Source organism: Geotrypetes seraphini, chromosome 4 (assembly GCF_902459505.1).
Source record: "Geotrypetes seraphini chromosome 4, aGeoSer1.1, whole genome shotgun sequence".
In the NCBI taxonomy this organism is placed as follows: Eukaryota; Metazoa; Chordata; class Amphibia; order Gymnophiona; family Dermophiidae; genus Geotrypetes; species Geotrypetes seraphini.
Window position 1 is genome coordinate 49,330,231 of NC_047087.1, and position 14,320 is coordinate 49,344,550.

At 42.6% G+C, this 14,320-nt stretch overlaps 1 protein-coding gene across 4 annotated transcripts in view; it reads right to left on the reverse strand.

Annotated features, from left to right (window-relative positions):
• Positions 1-3,286: 3,286 nt before the first annotated feature.
• NETO2 (neuropilin and tolloid like 2) overlaps positions 3,287-14,320 on the reverse strand; it is a 107,499-nt gene continuing 96,465 nt past the window's right edge. For 3 of the 4 annotated variants that reach the window (XM_033940631.1, XM_033940632.1, XM_033940628.1), the window contains 2 exons: positions 7,845-7,958; positions 3,287-3,991 (listed from right to left, as the gene is read on the reverse strand). In XM_033940631.1, the coding sequence (XP_033796522.1) occupies positions 3,411-3,991; positions 7,845-7,958 (695 nt within the window). In that variant the 3' untranslated portion in view covers positions 3,287-3,410. Of the gene's footprint in view, positions 3,992-6,822; positions 7,024-7,844; positions 7,959-14,320 lie in introns of all 4 variants that reach the window. The other variant, XR_004539107.1, reaches the window with a different exon arrangement.

The following is a 14,320-nucleotide window of genomic DNA, read 5'->3' on the forward strand; positions in this document are numbered from 1 at the left end:
GAAATGATTCAATATGACTAAAAGTTACATTTGGAACTAGGGGAAGAGAACAAGGAGACTTCGGTGGAACTAGAGACAACGGATCACCTGCAGTATTCAATCCATGTAAGGGTTACCTAACCCTCAGGCAACACAGATCACAGGCTGTCAACATAAGAGAAAACATGCTAACATTAGATTTATAGACAAAACAGTGTTTCATCAAAAACTTTGTACTCAGCAGTCACGCCAATGGAGGAACTCATTGGAAGACAGTAATTTATTTAATTTATAAAATGATCAGGTCTTGCTTGCATGTAGATGTATGTTACATTGTGAAAGTAATGGAGATAATTACTGCATGATTACTACTGACTAGTAATCTTCCTAAACTGCATTGATATATAGTATATAATAGCGCAGAGGTGACCTCTATAGAATAGCAGTAGATTTCAAGACCTATTCTCAAGAACTCAGAGCCAGTAGTATAGTAAGGGGAGATGGAGAATGTGAACCACCCCAAGTGCCAAGTTGGCAGGAGTGCTGGCATCTCTCCTCTTTGCCCCCCTACTCATCCCTGTTGCCCTGACATCATCATGCCCCCCCCCCTGGTATCTCTTTACAACTTGCTGGCAGTGAGCAGGCTGGCCTCGTCCCTCCTTTGATGTCACTTCCTGTGTGCTATCCCAGCCTGCTCGTTGCTGGCGAAGATGGGAAAGAGGTACAAGGTGAGGGCGAAATGCAGTCATTTTGGGGCAGTGGGGAAGAGGAGCCAGGGTTGGCAATGTTGGAGTGGTGGGGGGAGGGGGGCTCAGTAATGTAGGGGGGCGGGGAAGAACACATAGGGAGGTGCACAGGACAGCACCTCTGCCCCAGGCACAAACGTCCCTTGCTATGCCCCCGACACTGGCTGGTCAGATTTTCAGGATGTACATAATGATTTTGCTCAACACATCTATATACAAAAGTAACAGTGCACGTGGATCTTGCTAAAACATATTTATTGCGTATATTTTGAAACTTTATTGCGTATATCTTGAAACCCCATCTGGCTTGTTGGGAACCCTGCTCGGGCGAGACCAGCAGAGTCAGTCCAGAGACTGAAATCAAGATCTGCAAAGGTGAACAGCGGTTGCAGTACTACACTTTAATCCAAGCCCCGAAAATACTGCAGCACCGATTGGTAAAGGTGAATTTTCAATACTCTCAGCAGCATTCCACAGGTTTAGGGTGAGGAAAAACCTAGGAGCTTCGCACTGACTTTCAGCATTGACTCCCAAATTCTGTAAATAGTACCACACATTGTGCACGCAAATCAATGCACACAGCCAATCTGCACGCACAACCTAACTATTGGCACCAATAATTAGCAATTAACACCTCACAATTGACACTAATGGACAGTAATTAGAAGCTTGGTCGGCGCATTCTATAAAGTGGTGCACGTCATGAATCTCCAAAGGGTGCAAGGCCAGGGGAGGAGCACGGGTACATCATGGGTGTTCCTAAAAGTTAAGTGAACTGGGATAGAATACATCCGATCCGTGCACAACTTAGACGCAGGTATTTCCACCTGGTTTTATTCGCCTAAATATCAGTGATGCATACAGCCACTAAATGTGATTCTATATATGGCGCGTGCCTTTTCTAAAATCACACTAAGGGCTCCTTTTACTAAGGTGCGCTAGCGTTTTTAGCGCACGCAGGAAATTACAGCGCGCTACGCGGCTAGAACTAACGCCAGCTCAATGCTGGCGTTAAGGTCTAGCGCGTGGGGCAATGTAGCGTGCGTTAAAAAGCCCCAACGCAGCTTAGTAAAAGGAGCCCTACGTGCCGTTCTAGTCAGTGTAGATTTTTCTGGAGCTATATACAGAATCGTGGTCTAATCTCATAAATTACGCCTAAAATTACAAAAACATAACTTGAAAGTTTTTAAATTGAGAGTTTGGCTGAAAAGATGGCACAATTTAGGAGTACAGCTTTTTGGGCATATCAGGCCCCACAGTTTTAATTAAACTGTTCCTATAAAGGCAAGAGCCTTAGTAATTATACAGGTGTATGCGAGGGTCCACTGAAAAGTTCTCAGCCCAAGCAACAAAGTTGGGGCAGTCTCCATCGAGAGCTATACACTTAGCCCATCGATTTTCCACTTTTTTCAATCCATATTTTTCAGATGGAATGAAAAAAGTGGAAAATCACTGGACTAAGGGCTGGCGTTAGTTCTAGCCGCGTAGCGCAGGTTTAGCGCACTAAAAACGCTATCGCAGCTTAGTAAAAGGAGCCCAAAGTGTATAGTCCTTGATGGAGACTGCCCCAGCTTTGTTGTTTGGGCTGTGAACTTTTCAGTAGCCCCTCAACAAAAATAGCACATGAAGGTCAAATGCTCAGAAAAGCAATTTCATTCCCATGTTTTACATGAGAATTGGGAGCTTAGATATCCTAAATTGCTGACCTTGTTACAAACATTTAAAGGACACACCTTTTCATTCAATGGAGAATTTTTTATCTAAAGTCGCAAAGGCCATACATTGTATCCCATAGGTACAAAAATTAAACACCATCAAAAGGCAATAAAAGATTTTACCTATTTCTTACATAACAAGCGAATGAGGAACAGTAATTAAAAGGCAGCAGCAGAAATGCCTTAATATGAAACAGATGGATGCAACATAATACTTTTGAGGATTAATTGGCACTTACCACCATAATGAAAGCAGTAACTTGACGTACATGATAACAAACGTCCATCATCAGAACACGTGCCTACATTTACTTCCCAATTTGGCTTGATCAAGCAGTGCAATTAGGAATAAACAAGAAAACAGGGCAGAAAATTTGCTAAAGGACATAGGAAAAGGTTTTTTTTAACATTGTTTCAAAGTTACATCAACTAAACTCCCTTAGTTATAATCAATTACTTATACTGGCCTAAGTTTGATAGAATTTCTGAGCTCTTTATACAGCTAAATTCTGATAATATTTGGCTGTGGCCTTCTCCCTCTCCCCCTAAACGGTCAGGACATGTCGGGGGGGATATTCAGCTCCATACTATGGCTCTTCCCTGCAAGTTTTGCATCCCTCTGAATTTTGCAGCATAGAAGCCAGCGTTGTTAAGTTGGTAAGAGCATCGTTCCCAAACAAAACCTTTACTTGTGTAGCTGAACCAGTCTGATCACCTCGAAGATTGCCATTACTGGAATTATTGGTTGTTCTGAAGACTTGCACATCTAAAATTTTTACTAATTTCTTCATTTAAAAAAATGAAATGTCTATAGCCTTTCTATAGCCAGATTTCTTTCTTTCTTTCTTTTTTTTTTTTTTTTTTTAATAAAATGAAATTTCTATAGCCTGATACAGCAAGTTAAAAAATATATATTTATATATACATACATGAAGAAGGAAAATGGTTTTTGCTTTTAGTCAGGGGAAAATTAAAAGTCAATAGATATCGAACCCTGAGCAGAATCCTCTCGACCCCGGACATAAATTTCACAAGGGATTTCCTCCATCACCCTGTCTTCTATCACTTGTTCAGGACAGTCGTGGGTTTGTTTGAAACTGTAAGTACTTTTTTTGAAGGTGCTATTAAATGTCTTCATGGGTGGGGGCTGTGCAAAATCATTGCGGAAAGGAAGGTCCATGGAGCTTAAGTTGGTCCTGCTTAACTTTATACTCGCCGTTTGAGATCCACAATGATGATCATGGATGCATCTGGAGCTCGTGGAAGAGCGCCTTACTTTTTGGTAGTTCTCAAGTTCATCGGATAGGTCAGCCAAGTCTGCTGAGATCTCTTTGTCTCTCAAAGAGAACAACTCATAGTGTGGTGGGTCAAACACCTCTTGAAATCCTGTCTTGTTGAACACACTTTTGCGAGTCATGACCTTTTTCCGTGGTTGTTTCACTTGCACCAGAATAGAAATTATGAGAAGGACAAGCACAATCCCAGAAGAAATGCCAATAATGGTTCCATGGGTCTTTGTGATTTGTTCAAACAGTCCAGTTTTCTTCTTTTCTACAAAATAGGAAGAGAAAGAGAGTCACCTTGAGACTATTTTCAAATATGTCTCATCCAGAGCAATATAATGTTCTGTTCTCATTCTGAAAATGTTCATCTTTATAGATCTCAGAAGAATAGTACAGAAAGGAATGTAAGACTGTATGGATTATTTCATCTGTAGGAACCCCCTTCCCCCAAATGGGGCAATTAGCCTGAGATTTCTGACTAGAATAGTTTGGAAAATATACTGACCTAAAACAGAATGAATCCTATTGTCACAGAACTAGAAGCTCCATGTTTTGCAAATGTTTTCACTTCAAATCTCACTTTCCAATGCACAGTTTAAATGCTATCTCACATTTCATTTTATTTGATATATAGTAAATCAAACAAAACATCTAAGCAGTTTACAATTGAATAAAAAGAACAGGGCAAGAGGTAGAGACAGAAAAACATTAGGATGCCTGAGTTACCATTGCCAAATAATAAGGGGTAGAAAATTAAGTTGGAAATTAACCAAGATACAAAAGGTTGGTAGGTTTGAACTAAAAGATTTCAAGGACTAGTGATGAAATCACATCGGGGTGAGCCAGGGCACAGTCACTGGATGAATCCAAGTGTTTAATGTTAAAAGAAAGGTTTTAAGTAATACTTTGAATGTTTTTAATGATGGTTCCTTAATGTAGGGGGGCTGTCAGGCTTAAGCAAGTAATTCTGGTCAGATGGGAATGGAAGTGTGAGTTGGGATTACAAATCAGTTCTGGTGCATACAGTATAAGAAAGCTAAATAAGAAAGATGGGGGATCCAGAATGAAATATCTGATGGTCAAGGATTAGGTCTTACACATAATTCAAAAGAGAATTGAAAGGCAATAATCCTTACTTAATCAGTAAACCTGAAGTCCATAGGCCATTATTGAGCTGGCTTAGGGAAATTCCTAAAATAAGCAACATAGAATCTGTTTTGCTACTTGGGACCTGGGTTGGTCACTGTTGGAAACAGGATACTGGGCTTGATGGACCTTCGGTCTGTCCCAGTATGGCAATTCTTATGTTCTTATTTCTTAGCTCTGTACAGTAATTTGACATCAGTGTTCTGAACAACTTGAAGTTTTGTAAACAATATTGTGGCAGATCCTGTAATAGTTACAGTAATCCAGACCAGAGGAGCCAAACTGTGGATAAGCAAATAAATCAATTGGTGATTGAATAGAAAATGTACAATGAGTATTTGATGAAGAGTATTGAATGATTTTTGAACAACCATAGAGATAAACAGGAGCACGCTACAGGGGTTCAAAGAAGCTTTGGATAGGTACTTGGAAGACAAAGGGATTGAGGGGTACAGATAAGAGTAAAGGTAGATTATAGGGATGGGATTAGAGGTAAGTTACAAAATTAATCAGGGACCACTGTTCAGGCACTAGGCCTGATGGGCCGCCGCGGATGGACCTCTGGTCTGACTCAGCGGGGGCAACTTCTTATGTTCTTATAAGACTTGAATACATAAGATGCCTAGAATTTTGACTGAGTCTCATAAAGGTATCTGAATATTATATATATGTACGTAAGCATGAAAGATTCAGGGGCTCACAAAACAGAAAGATATATAATGGTCTTATTAGCATTCAATTTAAGTCCATTGTCTAAGATCCAATTAGCAATAAGATTTAGGCCTCCATTTACAAAGGCGATTATTGTGGCAGGCTGCGGTAAGTGCTCTGACACCCACAGGGATTCAATGGGGGTCGGAGTGTTTGCCATGCAGCAGCTGCTATCATGCCTTTGTAAAAGGGGGGGGGGGTTAGTTTGTTAGAGATGTCAGTAATAGTATGGATTGTTCTTGACTGTAGAGAAAAAAATAGCTGAATATTATCAGCATATATATAAATATATATAAGGACATACCCAAGTTTTGAATCAAGAGCTAAGGGGACCAAAAAGATGTTAAAGTATGTTCTACTATGCTAGTGACAAAATCACTACAAAAACTGGGAATATAACAGATATCAAAAAATGTCTTTGGTAAACAATTAACCAATATTCCCAAAAAAATGATGACAATATGATTTCTAATATTTAGCAATCCATAAATCAAATAATGTTTCATAAAAATGTTTAGCATAAAATAGCTCTGAAAAATTGAAGAAATAGGGAAAAGCCCCTAGGTGAGAAAATTTGAGAGAAGTAGAGGTGGACCACATATGTTTCTTCCCTCATAAAAATGTGTAACACTTCTTAAAAAGTATAATATAATGAAAAGGTGCTCAGTAAAAAGTGATTTAGCTCAATGAATTGAACTGGTGATACTTAACAACCATCACTGCACCTTATCCGCATCTGGAAATCTGTCTGGGTACCCGGACAGTCCTCTAAAAAGAGAGCATGTCTGGGTTTTCCCAGACTTTTGGTAACCCTACACAGAGTCTCACAAGACAGCTGTGGGAGGTCCCAGCAGCCATTTTAAGATTGGAGCCGACATGGGCTATTGCCTGTGCTGGCTGCAATCTCAAAATGGCTACCAGGAACCCAGCTTTCGCTCCTTCAGTTGACCAAGGCCAGGATTACAGCAAAGATAGTGACCATAGCCCCAGTGATCAGGCACACAAGGGGGGTGGGGGTGGAAGGTGAATGAAGAGAATGCCAGTTTTTATACAATGGTGACACTTATTGGCTGCATCTGTATCGTCCTGGCAACCAAGTATGCTATCCTACCAAGGCTAAGGAAAGCAAGATCTACCAAGGCACTCAGCCACTCTCTCAGCCCACTGCACTAACCATTAGGCTACTCCTCCACTGGGGTGAGAAAGAAGGAAGGGAGATAGAAGCAGGTTTTTATACTCAACCTTTATGAGTTAAGTCCAGTTGAAAGCAAGAATCGATACCACTTTCAAAATCAGACATAGTTTTCTCTCTCCCAGTTCTACAGCACCCCATTTTGACCTATTCTCTTCTTCTGTCATGACAAAGTCAATCCCAAGAACAAAGCTTCTTCCCTGTCATACAGTTTCCATCTTCCTAGTGGTCCTCCAAGTGTCCCAGTTAGCCTTTTCAGGGCAAAAAAAAAATTGTCAGAGCTTCACAATAGGAGAAAAACACAGGACAGTAGATATCTTTAGTGGTGGGGGGGACTGACCGCCCTGGGAGCCATGGTACTAGGGGTGCTGGCACTTCTCTACCCTGCCCTGCCACACCATTCCCCCCCCACCCTGTACCTCTGTAGATCTTCACTAGCGTGAGCAACTTCTCCTGCCTGTTGCTCGTGCCAGGCTGGTTCCCCTCTGAATTACTTCTGGGTCATGTGGCCAGGGAATGACATCAGAGGGAGATCCAATGCTGGCGTGAGGAGCATGCTGGAGAAGCCACTCTCACTGGTGAAGATTTAGAGGTACAGTGCGGGGGAAGAGAGAGCATGCGTGTGGAGTGGGGGATGGGAGGAAGGAGCGGGGGCATGCCATTGCCCCAGGCACCTCCTACCCTTACTACGCCACTGGATTTCTCTGTGCCCCTGGGGGAAATAGATACTCAGTGCTTAGAAGGAGTGAGTGAACAGAACAGTGATAACCCCTACGAACAATAATATTAATTATTACACAGTTAGTCTATGCCAGGCACATTTCTGCAGGCTTAAAATGTAAGGAATTTTACATTGTCCTGAATATCAGAAGTGCAGGAAAGATGATTGTTCTTGGCAAACAGGTTCCAGCTCAGCTAGAAATTAAGCATTATGGGTAAAGCTAAGGAATCTTTATTACAAGTAGTGTAAGAAGTTTCAAATCTGGGTCACTGATATCTTCTCACGGAAAGAATCAAGAATTAAATGGAGAAAAAAAAAAAGAACAAATGAAAGTCTTCCAGTGGTGCTCACCTTTGCAATGATTCTCATCCCAGGGGTAGGCACAGTTTTGAATGCCATTGCAGACCAGAGAGTTGTTAATGCACATATTACTATGGCAGAAGAATGTCCCACTCGTACACGGAGCTGGAAGAAAGCAAAAGGAGAGATCATCAAGAAGACTGGTAGCTAAAAAAAAAAGTGCAAACTATTTGGGCTTGATTCTCTAAAGGACGCTGACCTCGGCGGCCGCCGATCGTGTGTCAATAACACATCGGCGTCCTTTAGAGAATCACGTCTTTTTTTTTCTAATAGGCGCCTTAAATGTAGGCCAGCATTATACAGGCCTACAACTAATGCATTTATCTCATGCCTATGGAGATGCATAGGGATGCTTATGGATACCCAAGGCCATTTCTGGTGGAAACCATGCCCATGCCGGCCTTGGGTGTCAGTAGGCGTGTCTAGACGCCTCCATAGGCATGAGTCAACCACCTGTGGCGCAGTGGTTAAAGCTACAGCCTTAGCACTCTGAGTTTGTGGGTTCTAACCCAAGCTGCTCCTTGTGACCCTGGGCAAGTCACTTAATACCCCCCCATTGTCCCAGGTACATTAGATAGATTGTGAGCTGGGACAGACAGGAAAAAATGCTTGAGTACCTGAAGAAATTCATGTAAACCGTTCTGAGCTCCCCTGGGAGAACGGTATAGAAAATTGAATGAATGAAATGAATATATTGTAGGCGTCTTTCGTGGCATGGATTTTTTTTTTTAAAAAAAACATGCGTCCCGATTGGCTAGTGAGACAGCGGTAGGACATCTATCGCTGCCTAAGATCAGGACGGCGTTTGTAGAAATCAGCCCATTTGTACACAATGTTCTCTCTAAGCTAAGCGGGGGGGGGGGGGGGGGGGGGAGGGGGGCGGGGGGCGGTCCTCCAACTACATTGATGCCAATGGAGGGTTCTGTTTCAATATTGTGTTTTCAATGGCTAGGGACAGGCAGGTTCCCTGGAGTCTTGCAAAGCTTCCCTATGCTTCATTATTGAAAACATAATAGAGAAACAGCACCCCCCACTTGCAGGACTTTAGGTGGAGGGCTCCCACTCAGCTTAGAAGGCACAGTGTGTCTGTCTACATAACTACTGGAATAATTTTTTCTTATATCAGAGCAAAAGTATATTGAGGTCGATCTTCAAAGCATTTTACTCAATTTCCCTACATTAATGCAATTAAATATCTGCATACTATCCAACAGAATGTCAACTCTTAGCCACAGTGACAGGAGGAATCCTTAGAGGTGTATTTATTTGTATAGATGACATTGTCAAAACTTTATATGTACTTTGCCAGGACAATTCTACCCCCAGAAAGGCAGAAGCAAGTGACTGCATGCATTTTGTACCCATGGCAAGTTTCAAAGCGAACATTTGCATGTATAGATACAAATAAATACAATAAATATAGGCACAGGGTCTGATATTCAGGCCCGGCTACCTCCCATGGTCAGCGGCAAACTCAGAAATTCAATGCTGGGATCGTATCCCCCCTCTGATGCAACTTCCTGTTTCCATCTGGACGAATCGCAGTAGAGGGGAAGCTTCGGGGCAGTCACCAGGGCCCCTCTGCAAAGGGAAATTGATTTTGAAGGAAGACTGGGAAAGTGAGGGGAAGAGAGAGAAATGGACCGTGGTGGATGGAAAAGAAAGAGATGCCTGGATCGTGGAGCCCCCTGGAGCTTTGAGGCCCTGGGGGGGGGGGAAGGGGGTAAGAAAGGGTAGTGACAGAGGAGTTGCTGGGGTTTGTAGAGATGAGCAGACGAAGGTAGACGAGGCTGTGGATGGAATAAGTACAGAGGGTGAGAAAGGGGGACTAGAAGATGGGTGAGAGAGTGCAGAGACAGGTGAGAATTGGAAACACGAAGGAAGAGTAGGAAATGGAAAGTTGTTAAGTAGATAAGAACATAAGAATAGCTATACTGGGTTAGACCAATGGTCCATCAAGCCCAGTACCCTGTCTTCCCAGTGGTAAATCCAGGTCACGAGTATCTGGCAAAAATCCAACTAGTAGCAACATTCCATGCTACTAATCCAGGGTAAGCAGTGGCTTCCCCCATATCTGTCTCAATAGCAGAATATTGACTTTTCCTCCAGGAACTTGTTCAAACCTTTTTTAAAACCAGCTATGTTAACCGCTATTACCACATCATCTGGCAATGCATTCCAGAGCTTAACTTTTCTCTAAGCGAAAAATATTTCCTCCTATTGGTTTTAAGAATATTTCCCTGCAACTTCATGAAGGGTATCCTGGTCTTTGTCGTTTTTGATGGAGTAAAAATCAATCCACTTGTACCCATTCTACAGCACTTTGTACACTTCAATCAAACCTCCCCTTAGCCATCTCTTTTCTAAGCTGAAGAGCCCTAACAGCTTTAATCTTTCTACCTTTGTTAATATGTGGAAACATCTGATCTGGGCTTCCATGACAGACACTCATGGCGAATTAAAGTTACAGAATACAAAAAAATGATCAAAGAAAAGCACCACAAGCACTACTCCCAATTTATCAACACCCCATCCCTAAACACCAATAAACTCTTCAGACTAGTTAACTCCTTATTTGACACCGTTCCACATAAAAGCTCCCCCACCGATCTACCACCCTCCCCGACAAATCTAGCTGACTACTTCGCCAACAAAATTCTCAACTTGAAAACAACGCTCACAACAACTAGCACCTACCCATATATCCATCCACCTTCTCCAGAAAATGATGGCTCACCGGCTGACATGACCTGGTCTCACTTCAAAAACCCAGACTGGAACCTATTTCTCAAGCTATACTCAAAATATTCCAAATCCAACTGCCTACTAGATAACTGCCCTCCATCCATCATGAAAACTGCCCCCCTCCCCTTCAAAGCGGAACTCTTCAACTGGGTCACCCTCTGCTTGTCAACCAGCCACTTCCCACTGGAACTTGGACACATCCTCGTATCTCCAATAATAAAAAACCGCAAAGAATCTCCCTCTGTAACCTCCAACTACAGACCCATCGCCAATATTCCTCTCTTCCTAAAAATCATGGAAGGACTTGTCAATTACAATCTCACATCATACCTAGAGAAATTTAACATCCTTCACGACTCCCAGTCTGGATTCCGCACTAATTACAGTACGGAAACCGTTCTAGCCTCACTAACCAATCACCTCCTCCAACTATTCTCACTGGGAAACAGCGCAATGTTACTCCAGTTTGACCTCAGCAGTGCCTTCGATCTAGTAGACCATGACATTCTGATTAGTTGCATCGACTCCATTGGCATTTCCGGACAAGTACTAACCTGGCTCACAGGCTTCCTAAAAATCCGAACCTACCAAGTTCATAATGACGGAACCTTCTCCCATACCTGGAGCAACCCCTGCAGAGTCCCCCAAGGCTCCCCTTATCCCCGTCACTATTCAATATCTACATGGCATCACCGGGACACATGTTATCGAACCGTAACCTGAAATCCTATATTTACGCAGATGACATTACAATCATCATACCCATCACCTCACTGTCACATGAGACAGAACAATACATCTCAACTGTCCTCACCATGGTAGAAAACTGGACCACACGCTTCAAACTGAAACTAAACCCAGAAAAAACCAAGTTCTTCCTTGCAAGTCCCAACCACAAACTAACGTCCACCACCCTGCAACTTAATGGTTTAACGTATCCAATCAACTCCACTATAAAAATCCTCGGAGTCATCTTGAACCGATGCCTCACTTTGGAAGATCACACTAATGCCCAGGTCAAAAAATGCTTTTCCACCCTTTGGAAACTCCGTTCCATCAAACATTACTTTGATTTCCCCACCTTCAGTTTGCTGGTCCAATCCCTAATCCTAAACTCCCTGGATTACTGCAACATCATATATCTGGGCTCCTACAAGAAAACCATTAAACGACTAAGACTCATCCAGAACACCGCCGTCCGCCTCATCTACGGGCTCAAAAAGTCAGACCATATCAGCCCTTTCTATAGAAAACTTCATTGGCTACCGTTCGAAGCAAGGATCATCTTCAAATTCGCCTGCCTTTGCTTCAAAACCCTAACTGGCTCAGCCCCGATATATCTGTCACGCCACTTCGCCTTCCCAGACTCTAACCGTACACGCAATGCCCACCTGTTTGCCTACCCCTCCCCAAAAGGATGCATCTACAAAAGATTCTTCGACAAAACCCTCTCTTTCCAAGCTGGCAAATGGAATGACTGCTTGTCCACCCTCATCTCTCTTGCCCCAACTTATCAATCCTTCAGGAAATCTCTCAAATCATACCTCTTTGATAAATTCCTCTAACCCCCGCCCTCCCTACCAAACTAATAATCCCAACCTCGCCTCCCTCCCCCTCTTCCCCGGTTGGCACCCCCCTTGCAACAGCTATTGGATCATTTTGTAATTGTCACTGGTTTATACCATACACTTGTTAACTAATTCTCTGCACCTGCATTGCATAAATTGCTCTGAACTGTTTTGTGGTATTGCGGTATACAAAAATAAAGTTATTATTATTATTATTTTCAAATAACATCCATGCCTAGTTTAAAGTCCTAACCTTTGCCACTGATCATTTTTAACCATTTTCCTTGCTCTTTTGAAAATTAAATGCCACTACAGTAGATTTCTTTATCAACATCACTCCAGATAGCTCAAATTTGATCACGTTATGATCACTGTTTCCCAGCAGAACCAACATAGTTACCTCCCATACTATGTCTTGCATTCCACTAAAGACCAAATCTAAAAGAGTTCCCCCCTCTTGTCAGTTCCTAGACCAGCTGCTCCAAGAAGCAGTCATTTTTTTATGCCTAGGAATTTTATCTCCCTACCACTCCCTGATGTAACATTTATCCAGTCAATGTTGGGGTAATTGAAATCACTGAATAGCTAACCACTACATGCTCTATATTCACTGGAACCCCTCCTGAGCCCAAGGGACAGAGAGCCAAAACCCAAACAAAAATAGAAAAGTGGAGAAAAAAACCTCAGTTAATCTTCATGGGTTAAAAAACTTTACTTTGTCACTTATCAAACAATCAAAAAAAACCCCTGCAATGTTCTACTTATAAGTCCCAGGCTATCAGCCTTCAAGGAGAGAATCAGTTCCACTCTAATATTCATACACAGTTCCATTCACAACATAATGTTCAGTTCCCAATGCCATGTTTGAGCTGAGATGTTCCTGATTGCAAGAAAGAGGACAAACCCCGATGCAGCTTTTTGGTGAAATGGGGATTCCCTGTCAGGTGATGGGATAGAGAAGATTATGAAATTGATAGCCGGGCATATGCTATGTGCCTCCCCTGCAGCTAAGTGTCCCCCTGTTGTTCTATTTTGATCCTTGCCAGTATACAGAATATGAATTAAGAACTGAACATTGCGTTGAATGTAACTGTATATGATAGAGTGGAACTGATTCTCTCCTTGAAGGCTGATATCCTGGGACTTATAAGTAGAACATCGCAGTTTCTTTTGGATTATTTGATATGTGACAAAGTGGAGGTTTTTTTTAAACACTAAAAGAGTAATCCAACGCTGAGAGGTTTTGATAGGCTGGGGCTCTTCTCTCTGGAAAAAAGGAGGCTCAGGGGAGATATGATAGAGACCTTCAAGATCATGAGGGGCATAGAGAGGGTGGATAGGGACAGATTCTTCAGATTGAAGGGGACAACAAGTACGAGGGGGCATTCGGAGAAACTGAAGGGAGATAGGTTCAAAACAAATGCAAGGAAGTTTTTTTTCACCCAAAGGGTCGTGGACACTTGGAATGCGCTACCGGAGGAAGTGATCAGGCAGAGTACGGTACAGGGATTCAAACAGGGACTGGACGGATTCCTGAGGGATAAAGGGATCGTGGGATACTGAGAGAGGTGCTGGGATGTAACACAGGTATAGAAAGCTAACCAGGTAGTAAGTATAGAAACCCAACAGGTCGTGCATGTGCAAGACCGGAGGGTTAGGACTACGATGGGAAGATAGGACTTCAATGAGAAACCAAGGTGGCAAGGGAGCCCCTTCTGGTGATTCAGACAGGTCGTGACCTGTTTGGGCCGTCGCGGGAGCGGACTGCCGGGCAGGATGGACCTATGGTCTGACCCGGCGGAGGCACTGCTTATGTTCTTTAATGAAGATGAAAAGTGAGGCAACTTGGAAACTCCCACAACGACTATGAACCTCACCGATTAGGGTTCAATCTGTGCGATTGTTCTTCTTTTGGACTTATATCATAGCCCTCTAATTGTATGTAGCTTGTATTATTGTCTTTCTTCAAAATAAATAAAGACTAAAAAACAGCATGTTTCATTTTTTACTTATCATATAATACAGTGTCTCTAGTGTGCCCCGACGGGACCCATTTCGCCCATAAGGGCTTTTTCAAGGGTTCTTTGAGGAGCTCTTTTTTTAGCGTCCTCACAATTCTGGGGCTAGGACTGTGGGTTCAAATCCCGCACTGCT